General features: G+C 50.4%; 1 protein-coding gene across 9 annotated transcripts in view; it reads left to right on the plus strand.

The window, feature by feature from the left end:
• Positions 1-12,979, plus strand: part of SRGAP2 (SLIT-ROBO Rho GTPase activating protein 2) — a 233,808-nt gene that overhangs the window by 206,793 nt on the left and 14,036 nt on the right. For all 9 annotated transcript variants that reach the window (XM_042925631.1, XM_042925632.1, XM_042925633.1 and 6 more), the window contains 2 exons: positions 484-589; positions 9,761-9,985. In XM_042925631.1, coding sequence (XP_042781565.1) covers positions 484-589; positions 9,761-9,985 — 331 coding nt within the window. The remainder of the gene's footprint in view (positions 1-483; positions 590-9,760; positions 9,986-12,979) is intronic.

Raw genomic sequence — 12,979 nt, forward strand, 5'->3', positions numbered from 1 at the left:
TTCTGCTCAACCCACTGCAGATAAGGGAAGGGAAGATAAGCCAGACCTGTCCAGAGGGTGAGGTGAGACACGTGTAGAGTGAGCAGGACAGGACCTGCACAGCCTGTCTCCCTCCCCACGTGTACACCCCTGAGGCTGGATGTTGAGCCATTAGTCATAGCAGGTTTATGGACGGTCCTTGTCTGTGGTTTTCATCGGAGGGTAGTAGGTGCTTGGGGACCATCCCCAACCCCTTCAGTGCCCAAGGTGCATATTCCTTAAGTCCTATAATCAGTAGGTGTCTGGAGCCCAGCATGTACCCTGTGGCAGCAGTCCAGCCCCACGGGGCCACAGGGATGGAACTCCTTACGTGGAGCACCAGTGCTGTGCAGTCTTGGTCTGGCCGCTGTCTGTGCAGCACCTGCTGGGAGTAAGGGCCCTCTGACCGTTACTCCTCGGGATCTCTGTTGCAATGGAGGGTGACACGTGGCTTTCTTCTTTCAGCTATGGACAGCCTGCAGGAGAGAGCTCTGCACATCCGGAAAGTCCTCCTGGTCCTGCCCAAAACCACTCTGATTATCATGAGATACCTCTTTGCCTTCCTCAATCAGTGAGTAGACTTCCCAGTGAACAATTGGATCAGGCCTTGGCCTCAGCCCCTGGTAGCTTACATGTAGAGCTATGTCAGTTCATCCAGCCCGACGGGTATTTATGAAGCACCTACATGGTGCTGGGCACCATTGTAGGCTGTAAGAATACATTGCGAAATAAGAGACAAAGCCCTGATATCATTTAACTCACATTCCAGGGTAGGAGACAGAGAGATAACAGATATGTCAGGCAGGAGTAAGTGCTCAGAAGAAAAATGAAGAAACCCAACTTAAGAGCTGGAGTGCGGGGGTCTGAATGGGGGCAGGGGTGAAAGAGGGAGAGCCGCTGCAAAGGGGTGGTCAGCAAGGGTCTCTCGGAAGGAGACGGTGTGAGAGCAGGAACCTAAATGAAGTGAAGGAAGGAGCCACAGGGATGTTCAAGGCCGTCAGGCCCTGAGAGTCATAGTAATAATGGGTTTGGCTTTGGGAAGCCCGTGGAGGGTTTAAGCAGAAGAGTGATAAGATCTAGTCTCCTTATATTTTTTTAAGCCCGCCAACAGCTTTGTGGAGAAGTTGCCATCGAGGGCTGTGAAGAAAATCAGGGAGACCTAGGTAGAGGTTATTGTGAGATCTCGGCCACGGGTACTGGGGGCTTAGACAGGATGGGGGTTACGAGGGAGGGTGAGGAGGTGGGGTTGGGTTTGGGGTCTGTTTACAGCATAGCACTGACAGGACTTCCTGATGGGGAGGATGTAGAATGTGAGGAAGGAGAGAAATTCTAAATGTTTGGCAGGAGCAACAGGGTACCAGTGACTCCATTACGGAGTTGGGGAAGACGAGGCGTGCCGGACGGAATCGAGACAAGGCACCAACTCAGTCATGTGAACCTGAGGTGCCTGTTAGGCTTCCACGCGGAGATTCCAAGTAGGCAGTGGGACACGGGAATCTGACACTCGGGAGAAACCGAGTGGAGACGCGAGTCTGCCGTCACCGTGTACTGCTGTTTTAGCTGGTTACCCAGGGAGTGAGTGTAGCCAGGCAAGAGTCCTGAGGGCCAGAGGGGCCCTGAGCTTGGACGCGGCATTGCTTCCTGTCCATGCCGTGTGTCCTTGCCGAGGGCAGGCATTGTGTCCCCAGGGAGCAGCAGAAGCAACAAGCAAGGACGTGCGGTGCTTCCCCCGTGGGCGCCGCTGTCTTCAGGCTGCTTTCCCTGCGGTGTCTCCCTCAGCAGCCTAGAGCAAAGGCTATAAATGGGCAACGTGAGGGCCAGGTAAGGCCCACCGATGTGTTTCCTTTCAGTCTGCTGTGTCTTGAAAACATTGAAACATTTAAATATTAGGGGATTTTACTTGAAAATATCTGGATTTCCAGCTTCTCTTGAAAGCACCATTCGATCTGGTAATAATGGACCCGTATTCCACAAGGCAGCGCTGCGTGGTAGAGGGAGGGCAGCTGCCTGGGTGAGGCGGGCCCTCTTGGCACTCTCTAATACCGATGCTGAATTCAGTTGTCATCCCTCTTGCTCTACGTGTTTTCCTCTAGTGGAGAAACACAGACCCATGAATGTATCAAGAAAGAGAACAAAAATTAGACCAAGGGGCTAGCATCTTTTATTTATTTATTTGTTTGTTTTTTACTTTTTTTAATGTTTATTCACTTTTGAGAGAGAGAGAGACAGAGTGCAAGTGGAGGAGGGGCAGAGAGAGAGGGAGACACAGAATCCGAAACAGGCTCCAGGCTCCGAGCTGTCAGCACAGAGCCCGACGCGGGGCTCGTGAACTCGTGAACCGTGAGGTCATGACCTGAGTCGAAGTCAGATGCTCAACTGATGAGCTACCCAGGCACCCCAGGGCTAGCGTCTTTTACCATAAATGTCTTTCTCTTCCTGGTCTGTTTGGTCTTTGCTTCAAAGGAAAACGAATTTAGTGACCATCTCATGAGCTTTGACTCCCTTGTAAGTTCGCGGTCAGCCTGGCCCTCGAGGGTGTCTGGGTTAGCCCCGCTGCTGGAGACCTTGCCGGGGCACCCGCACTGTCCGTCAGCCTTGCTGCTGGCAGTGCAGAGGGACAGAAGGTCCCGGCTGTTGGGTCAGCCTCCTCCATGTGGCAATGTCTGCTCTTCCCATCGGCCAAGCCCTGACTCAGCACCGCAACTGGCTGAGTTCAGAACCCTTGTGGCTCACGCAGGGTGCTCGTGTGAGGTGCATTCTAGGCTGGCGGAAACGGAAACTCCATGATGACTCTCGAGCCAGTCAGCTCCTCGGGGCCACCAGTCCTTCTCTCCCCTCGTGGACGGATACCTGCCCTCAAAGTGAGCCTGGTCTGCCTCCCCAGAGCAAGCAGTGTGACGGTAGTGGGTAACAAGGCAGAGGAGCACACACAGGGCCCGGGGCGACTGTGTTGTGTAAGCACAACGGCCTCATCCTCTTCCCCACACCTTCTTCCTGTTCTTCCTGCTTCTTCCTGCGGGGACCTCGCGGGAGCGGGGGAGCCATAGAGCAAGCATCGTGCAGAGCTGGAGGTGGTGGCCACTGTTGGAGGAAACATGGGAATTACACCAATTCAAACGATCGCTTTGGTTTTTTGCTTTTTTATCTGGTTACAAAAGAGATGCATTTGGTCCTCGGAGTGGTTCATGGGAAAGACGCAGCGTTAATAACCGTAGTGTTTCCTAGAATAATAAATGGAATTCAGGACACAGGTGACAGAGAAGATCACCTCTGCGGGAAGATGGCAGGTCGTAAGCGTACACGTACCAACGGATGTGGCAACAGTGGACACAGGTCGCTCCTGAGGGAGGCTCTGCCCGGCCCAGACTTTCAGGACTGCTCTCCTTTGTCCTTCTGCATCCTAGGGGGGGTGTGTACTTTATTTCTGGCTATGGTCTTTCTCTTGGGTTGTACACATGCTCAATCTCAAGGAGCCAGAAAAACTAATATGTGTGTATGCGTATGTGGAACTCCTTACACCGGGCACTGGCGCCGTGCGGACTTGACCTGGTTCCATATATACGTAGCTAGTGTCCTTCAGAGTACCCAGTCCGCTGCATGAACCTCAGGTACATGCCTGTCCAGCAGGCCTTGTGAACTAGTAACATTATCCTTTCTAGCATCTGCATTAATTATCTATTGCTGTGGAACAAATCACCCTAAAACTTAGCAACTTGAAACAAAAGGCATTCATTGTTACATCTCAGTTTCTGTGGGTCAGGAATCCAGGGGCAGGGTGGCTGGGGACTCTGGCTCTAGGTCTTAGGAGGTTGCAGTGAAGGTGTTGGGGGCAGGGCCGTAGTCTCTTCCGAAAGCTCCACTAGGGGAGGACCTGCATCCAAGCTCACTTGCGTGCTGTTGGCAGGATTCATTTCCTTGCAGGTTGTTGGACTGAGGACCTTCACCCCTGGCCGACTGTCGGCCAGAGGCTTTCGTCGGTTCTTCACCATGTGGGCCTCCCCATAGAGCTGCTCACAATATGGCGGCTGGCTTCTCTCCAAACAAGTTGGGAGAACACCCAAGACAGGAAGCACAGTCCTTGGTAACCTAATCTCAGAAGTGACATCCCATGCCTTCGGCCATATTCCATTCACTAGAAATGAGTCACTACATCTAGCCCATACTCAAAGGGAGAAAATTACACCAGGATGTGAATACCAGTAGGCAGGGGCCATGGGGTTCATTTTAGAGGCTGCCTACCACAGCCTGTATACTACCCAGAGAGTTTTTGCCCCCCAACGAAGTGTAGGTAGCTCCCCCTCACCGCAGCTGATTCCACTGCTTGCCTTTTGAAACCTGCTTTTTTCAGACGTCAAACAATATAGCCTTCTAGTTTCTTGCTAGCCAAGTGAGGTCCACGGACCAGCTTCACTGGCATCATTTGGGGAAGTTGTCAGAAATGCAGAGTCTCAGCCCCTCTCCCCTCAAAGACCTGTGAATCAGAATCTGTACCTTAACAAGGTCCCCTGGCAAGTCATACTCACATGAAAGTCCCAGAAGCCCTGCGCTGGGTCCTCAAACACTGCTCCACCGTCTGAAAGAGTGAATCAGTGGTGCTTCTCTCCTGACTAAGGTGCCCTGGGGGCTCCACGAAGGCTGAGGTTTCCTCTACATCTCACCCATCTCCAGGTGCCTCTTAGTTTGGGCAGATTCTGTCTGGGCTGTTCTTCTGACTTTCACGAGGAGTGTTTTGGCTTCTACACGCAGATGGACAAGTAGAGTTGTGGTTGGCTTGTCTTCGGAGATCCGCAGCTGCTCACATACTTACTCAGTCATTTATTTCACATATATTTATTAAGCATCTACTGTGTGCCAGGCCCTGTTTTAGTTGCTGGCCATCTAAGACTGCACCAAACAGTCCAGGCGTCCCATGGAGTCCCTTGTGGAGTTTATGTTCTATTGGAAGAAGACAGACCAAACTAATAAGTACACATATCACATGTCAGAAGATAAGTGCTATGGAGAAAAATAAAGCAGGTAAGGGAAGTGGAGCGTACCAGGGGTCAGGGTGAGAGTTTGCTCTTTAACATCCGGTGCTCAGCAGATGCTTCACTGAACAAGTGACAGCGGGCCATGGGCATGGAGGAGAACCTAGAGAAACCGGTGTCCCAGAAGCCACGTAGACAAGTATTTTGAAGAGGGCGTGGTAACAGAGTTAAATGTGATGACAGGTCCGCTGAGAAAAAGACTAAGAATTATGTTAGCAGCAGGGAGAGCATTGGTGACCCTGAAGGGGGTTGTGTTGATGGAGTGGAAGGGGTCAAACCCTGACTGTGGGTTCAGGAGAGAAGGGGTGCTGCTGATGGGTAAAAAGAAATGTGGTAGATCCATACGGTGGGGTAGTGTTCAGCCATAGAAAGGAGGGAGGCACTGAGGCATGTTACAGCGTGGATGCCCCTTGAAAACATCACACTGAACGAAAGAAGCCAGTCGCAAAAGACCACGTAGTGTGTGATTCCTTTTGTGTGCAATGTCCGGAACAGGCACGTCAGTGGGGACAGCAGACTTGTGTAGCCAGGGGCTGAGGAAAGGGGAGAAAGAGGGGATATGGAGCCTGGAGCCTGCTTCGGATTCTGTGTCTCCCTCTCTCTCTGCCCCTCCCCTGCTCATGCTCTCTCTCTCTCTCTCTCTCTCTCTCTCTCTCTATCTCAAAAATAAATAAACATTAAAAAAAATTTTTAAAGATGGTGAAAATGGTAAATTGTATATTTTACCACAATAAAGAGGGGGAGGGAGCGAGAGAGAAGGTATGTTAGTCTGCTAGGGCTGCCGTAGCAAAATACCACAGACCAGGTGCCTTCAGGAACAGAAACCCATTTTCTCATGGTCTGGAGTCTAGAAGTCCAAGATTAAGGTGTCAGCAGGGTTGGTTTCTGGTGAGGACCCTCCTTGGCCTGTAGATGGCCCTCTTCCCTCTGCGTCTTCCCATGGCTTTCCTCTGTGCACGCACGGGGAGAGCCCTGCTGTCTCTTCCCTTCGTATAAGGACCGCAGTCCTGTGGGATTAGGCACCCACCCTTATGACCTCATGTAACCTTCATTATCTTCTTAAAGGCCCTTTCTCCAAATACAGTCACATGGTGGGGGGGGGGGGGCTTCAACATAGAAATTTGGGGAGCGGGACACAATTTAGTCCATAACCGAAGAGGTGGAGATGAATCAGAGAATCAGAAACAACAGGTACAGACAACTCCCAAATCGTTTTATTATGGAGAGGAGAGAAATGGGACAGTATTTTATTATGGAGAGGAGAGAAATGGGACAGGTGTGGATATGGGGTTAAGAGAGAATTTTTTTTCAGATGGACAGTATCACTGCATGTTTGCATGCTGGTGGGAATGACCCAGTGGAGAGGAAAAACCAATGATGGAAGAGAGAGCAAGGGCAATGGTGGGAGTGATACTCTTGCTGGAGAAAGAGGATGCAGTTCACTGCGGGGGGAAGGAAGGCAGAACATGAGGGTGCAGAGGCAAGTCCCTTAACAGATGCGGGGAGCGTGAGGATGCTGACAGGTGGCGTTACAGGCGGAGGGAGTGAGTGGATGCCTTTGAAGGACTATGAGAAAAAATCAGCCAGAATTACCTTGACTTCTCGTCTCTTAGAAAGCCTTTTGGCGAAGTCAGGGAAGGCTGTTAAATCACGGATTTAGAGTGGGAAGTTGTAGTATCTCCTATTGGAAAAGCTTTTAAAAGGCCTGATGGATTCTCGGCCCCACATTTTGCCTGGGGTCATGGTGAATAACACAATTTCTCTTCATCCCTTTCAGACCTAAGATCAACCCTGATGTGTAATATCTTACCCACAGTCTGTTGGTTGTTGCCAAATCAAACCCCTGGGGCGTGTGAAGCGGAAGGTTTTTAAGTGAAATGTCATGTATTTAAAACTGTCTGTCGAAAGCTTAGTGTTCTCCCCGAGGATTTAAGCCTTCGATGTTGGGATCTGGAGTCCTCGGCTTGATGATGCCTGTCAGGAGAAGAAGGTGGCTAGACTCCTATAAATCAACTGCTGGCAAATGTCGACAGCCCTGCTTCCCATTTTCTGACTAGAATCGAGGGCCTTATATCAAGAAGCAATTAGGATAGTATAATTACAGAAAATATTGATTGAGCCCCACCTATGTGCCAGGCACAGTGCTCAGTGGTTTGTGTATAATTGCTCATTTAAACTTTATATCAGCCCCACAAAGCAGGTACGTTCTTTTAGAAGGAAGAGACTTGGAACCTAGAACACTGTTGTGGAATTGTGGAACTGGTAAGCAATGTGACCAGGACTCAAAACCAGATCTCATTGACTCTAAAATTCTTCGGACGTTTTGTTTTTCTCTCTTAATTTAATCTAAGAGACAAATGTGCGTCATTAAAAGGTAAAAAGTCCAGAAAAGGGCATGATAAAAAACAAGTTTCCCACACTAATCCTGATTTTTTCATTCCTCCCCAAAAGCCTATGTTCTCAGTCTCTATGCTGAACCTTGTTAAGATACACAAAAGATGAGTTTGAATCAATTAGAAGAATTCACTAGTATTATAGATAGAAGCTATAGAAATATAGTACAATTCTTAGAAGAGATGGCATTATATAAGTTGACACCAAAAAAAATGTTTAAAGATGGAGCTGTTACCACTGTTACCCATTTTAGGTTGTTTTTTTTTTGTTTTGTTTTGTTTTTTTTTTCAATAAAAATCCAGTATTTGAATTCCTATACTGGATATGGACGTTGGGGCCTTCGTGGATTATTAGCACCATTATGTTGTATATGAAATGCGTCTGTATGTGTACACATGTGAATTTTTCTGGGGAGAGAATCTCTGCTTTCTGTCAAATTCTTGAAGGAGGCCGTGACCCCCCAAATAGTTAAGAATCATGGCTTTTCCCCTAAACCCAGGTGTTCCCATTGTAGATTGGAGGAGAGAGAAGGATCTTGGTTTATATTTTAATGAGAGTAAGAAATGCATCTGGTCCCTGAGACCCTAGTCCATGAAGATGTGTCCTCCTCAAGCCCATGGTCATTGCAGCCACCTATGAATTGAACGGTCCTTCCCTTAGGAGACTTGGCAAGGTTTCTTCTCTCTTACAAGGCTTTGGGCTGGGGCTCTTGGAGCTAGACTTTGTTTCCTTTTGACTGCCAGGCTTCCCCAGAAATGACTGGTTTTCTTCCATGTTACCAAATGTCATCAGTTTGCACTAAAGAAACATGGCCTTCCTCCTCCCATGGCCTTCCTCCTCCTTGTCCCTGTTGTGGTTACCAAGGTAATTATCTCTCCTATCTCTCTCCAACGTTTGTTTGACCAAAAAGTAGAGTTGGAAACTTCTCCCGGCCTTTTCTGAATCCCAGCTTTCTATTAACTCAGGAGCCAGGGAAGGGTTGTAAAATTTAGCCTTTAAGACCTTCTATGAAGCAGTCCAGCCGCTGAGATCTATAACCGAACCCATCGCTGGCCTCCCTACATTGACTAAGTCCTGGAGAACATTGACTCTCAACCATGACAGTAATTCCCCCCGTGACAGCTGTTCACATCCATCGTACCGCTTCTTTGGTCCTGCACCGATTCTCCAAAGCGGACAGATGTATGTGAATCTTCAGTAGAGGAGAGAACCATTGGGTTAGAGAGACCAGCTTGGTAATTTGAGTCTGGGTGCAGGATACACTAGAAATGAACTCTGTCCGGTTCTGAAGAACGCCTACTCAGATGAAGACAGCTGAGTCTCAGGCCTCTGGTTCGGCATCAGAGGGATTTGGTTTTTCCTCAGAGCTGTAAGAATCAGGGGCCGGGGACCTCCTGCTGATGCCCATCAGGGAGGCAGTACTCCTTAGCAGAGCCCACAGCTCCGCACCCTAGGGCTGGGGGCGGGGGGTACAGACCCAGAGCTGGCCAAGCCATCAGCCTAGACAAACAGAGACCGGTGAGGGCCGATGAGACCCAGGGGCTCCCTGAAGGGTTTGGGGCCTTGGCCAAGGTTGGAGGTGTGGCCAGAGCAGCTGCTGGCTGAAAAGGGGACTTCCCAAAATAAATACCCAATGACGAAGTCAGACTGCATCCAGAGAAAGCCTGAGCATAAACTGAGCAGCATGCTGACCTTTTCCTGAATAAATCTTGATTGTAATAATAGAGGATATTATGAAAATGAAAAACAATTACATTAGCTGTTCCAGAAAGAAATTCACTTGCTTGACGGGATACAAAAGCTAATCGGGTGGCAATGTTTTTAAATACGTCTAGAGCTTGGAATGGAATAGCCCTAGTAATTTGATTATTTTGCTGTGCAAGGAGGTACACAACACACAGTGCCTGTGTCTTCTGACCATATCATTACGAGGGCAGCCTGAGGGTCTCCATCTGCGCTGGCAGCTTCGGGGGCTGGCGTGTGGGAGCCAACCCGGTTGTGCAGAGTGGCGTATTCTTGAGGCAGGGTGTGTTTGGTGGGTGAGGTATGGAGCGGGGCTCGTGAAGGGGTGACAAGTAGGATTTGAAGGGGGAGCTGGAGAGGGAGGAGGGGAGAGACCTGCAAGGAGGTGGCTCCCGAATGACCGTCCTGGTGGTCATTCTCTTCTCCCCCCAGACTTTCTAGAAGGGCTCTGATGCCCAGAAAAGCAGGTGGCAATTTGTGGAGCTTCTGCTCTTGCTCTTGGCATTGCCTCCCACGATTGTGTTTTCTGGGCATTCATGCGAGAGCTTTCCAGCTTGCCCCCTTCCCTTCTCCTCCAGTTTATCACAGTTCAGTGAAGAGAACATGATGGACCCCTACAACCTCGCCATCTGCTTCGGGCCCTCGCTGATGTCAGTGCCTGAGGGCCACGACCAGGTGTCCTGCCAAGCCCACGTGAATGAGCTGATCAAAACCACCATCATCCAGCATGAGAACATCTTCCCAACCCCCAGGGAGCTGGAGGGCCCCGTCTACAGCAGAGGAGGAAGCACAGAGGACTACTGGTAGGGGCCTCTGGGCCAGAGGGTGGGGAGGGGGAGTCCCCACTGCACGCTGGTGTGGGAGCCAGATGGCCAAGCGAGACCCAGGGGAAACACCCAGAGCCCCCCAGCCTCGCACTCCCAGGCGGTCCAAGCTGCCGGGATCTGGGGACGGTGCAGGCAGCGCCCCACCTCGACCCGACCTGTGGAGTGAGTGCCACTTCGTGCCACCTCCCTGTTTTTTATGAGTTTGAGGAACCATTCTGGAAAACAGTGGCAACAATAATAGGAGGGTTAATAATCTCCAGGAAAAGAAAGTTTGTAAAGTTGTATTCAGAACAACTGTTCATCAGTCAGCAGTGCCTCTCAGGCTCTATGTCTGTGCTGTGTGTGGAGAGAGACACAGGCCTGGGTCCGGGTCCGCAGAAGTAAGATTTTCTTCCTTATTGCGAAGCACTTAGATATGAGGCATAATTTCCTCGCCGTGAGTTTGTACAATGATAATTTAGAATGCAGAGATCCGTGAGGAGAAAAAGGGGTAAGGTAAGCTCCATTTTTGGCAGGTTAGGCCCTCTTCCACCCTAAAACAGGATTAAATCCTGTGGGGCAAGGTTTTTCATGACTTAGCCTGGGAACAGAGATATAAAAGGAATCCCTAGGGCTCATCTTTACTAGACCCTTGTGTTACACAGTTGGCCAGTCACTATTTCCGTATTACAGATAAAGTGACTATAACCTAGAGAGGTCAGTGACAACCTTTCAGGCCACCTTAGGGGTGGGAATTCTAACCGTGCTGTTTTGTGTCTTAGTGCAGGGCACTGTCCAGGACCCCACACTGCACCCAGGGTACCACTTACAGTATCTTTTTCCCAACCAAACACAAAGGCAACCACCTCTGTCGTTTGCTCCCTAACATCCCTTACCTGCTCCTTCCCCTCCCTTCTTCCCCCGAATCGTGCTTCAGCCTGGGCTGAAAGCATGAGCCAGCCCAATTCGGATTCCATCTGAATTCAACATCTGGAACCCATTCAGCAGCCCCATTGCTCTCCAGTAAGGTAGGGGAGGACAGGAGAGGATGTTCACTTAATTGGGGGCCAGTGGGTCCATGCTTCTCTCTGATCCCCACAGAAGGAGCCTTTTGCCTGAGGCGTGAAGAAAGTGGTATTCACGTGTCTGTGAGTAGAGAAATACCACTGACACCCCCGGGTTCAATCTTGTCCGCTATCCCGCGGATCCCAGCATCTGGGTCCGAGCTGGAGAAACCTGTACTTCCTAGCTTGGAGAGAAGGCTTTTTGTCACTGACAGATGTGCTCCAAGGAGCTGTCTTTGTGCATGTGACTTGGAGAGTTGGTTTCTGTCTTGCATGAGGGTTGAGAAACTGTGGAGTAGTGTTCCCAGGGCCTGCTTTATCTTCTTTCCAAAGTGTGCCCTCACTTCTCAAATATCTCTGGCCCGATCCCAGGACGCAGAGCCCCCCTCAGCCCTGTTCCCCCAGTCCCAGCCCAGCGGAGCAGACAGAGTCATGGCGAGGGTGGCTCACAGAGACACAGAAGGGGAGGACACCTTCCGCCAGTTCTCTCCAAGGCATTCTCCCAGGCCAACCGCTGTTTGTCATGCATCCGACATTTATTAGCAGCCCCTGGAAAAACCACCAGATTAGTCAGGGTGTGTTACTACCACAGACTGGGTGGGAGGCCAGAAGCCTGTGAGGATCAAGGGCAGGTGACCTTGGGTAAGAAGGACCATCTGACGACTGGACTCACCCACTCAGAAGGCTCCCAGCCTCTCCTCTTCTTTGGGAACAGGAAGAAGTGCCAGTGAAGTGAGCTCAGATGGATGAAGGAGGTGAGGGAGGGGTGGCAGAAGGGGGTGCCAGAGCCTGAGAACCCAGGAGACCAGAAGAGCCAGGAAGAGGGGGCCCCGGGCACTTGGTCTCCCTGAAGCTACGAAGCAGGGAGGCTAGTCCCACTTCACCACGCTCTCCAACCGTAAACTAGAACCCGGTTTCCCAGGACCACCTGCTGTTTGGCCTGCTGGGCTTCCTCAGACCGCAGGTGCTGGCGGGCTTGAGGTGTTGCTGAGGTGTGGGTGTAGAGCTGAGAGTAGGATTTTAGCACTAGGAGGGACCTTAAAAAGCATCATCCCGCCTTTACATTAGAGCAGTGGTTCTCCGAGAGGAGTCCTTGAACCCACAGCACCTACATCACTTAGGACTGGTTAGGAATACAGACAACTGAGCTCCACCTGGCCCTCGAGAATTAGAAACTCTAGGCGTGAAGCAGTCTGCTTTTAACAGCCCATCCAGGACTCCCTGGCGTTTGAGAACTTCTGCCTTAGTGGATGGCCACATAAATGAACTTGGAACTCTGGAGGAAACTGAGCCTTTGCCCTGTGCACCCCTGGTGCCTGAGGGCTTCTAGAAAGACCTGAAACTCATCAGAGGGCTTGTAGGCCCAGCAAATAGTGCCCACAGTGTGTAGGCCCAGTAAACCTGTGAAAACTTATGCCCACTTTTTTTGATAAGGAGGAATCCCTGTTGATGTTCTCCCAGAATGTTCTCTGGAGTCTGAAGAGCCTCCTTGGAACTGACTTGTGTCATGTGGGGTGAGTTCCAGACTGGTTCCCTGGTCTTTGAGGAACTTTCTGGAGTGAAAGACCCATCCTAAGTGGAGGGAGAGGCTATAGGCTCAAAAGTAGCAACCATGAGGCCAGGTGGTAGGGTTGAGAAGGTGGTGATACTTCCATAGAACTGCCTGGAAAGGCTCCCTTGTTACTACCAACTGCCAGAGGAAGAAACTTTAGAAATGAACAGGGGTCTTGTTTATTTCTCAGGAAGTTAGAACTTCCTGGTACCCATCCCTGTCCACTCCGATGTCCGTGAGCCAGAAGACCAGGAGAAGAAACAACTTTCCAAGTAACTTCCCTGGCCATTCTTGATTCTCAGCCCTGTATGATTTTAGACTCACTGAACTGTTTGGGAACTTGACCAGCTTCCATGCCCCGCCCTCTCTCAGAGT

This window comes from Panthera leo, chromosome F3 (assembly GCF_018350215.1).
Source record: "Panthera leo isolate Ple1 chromosome F3, P.leo_Ple1_pat1.1, whole genome shotgun sequence".
Lineage (NCBI taxonomy): Eukaryota > Metazoa > Chordata > Mammalia > Carnivora > Felidae > Panthera > Panthera leo.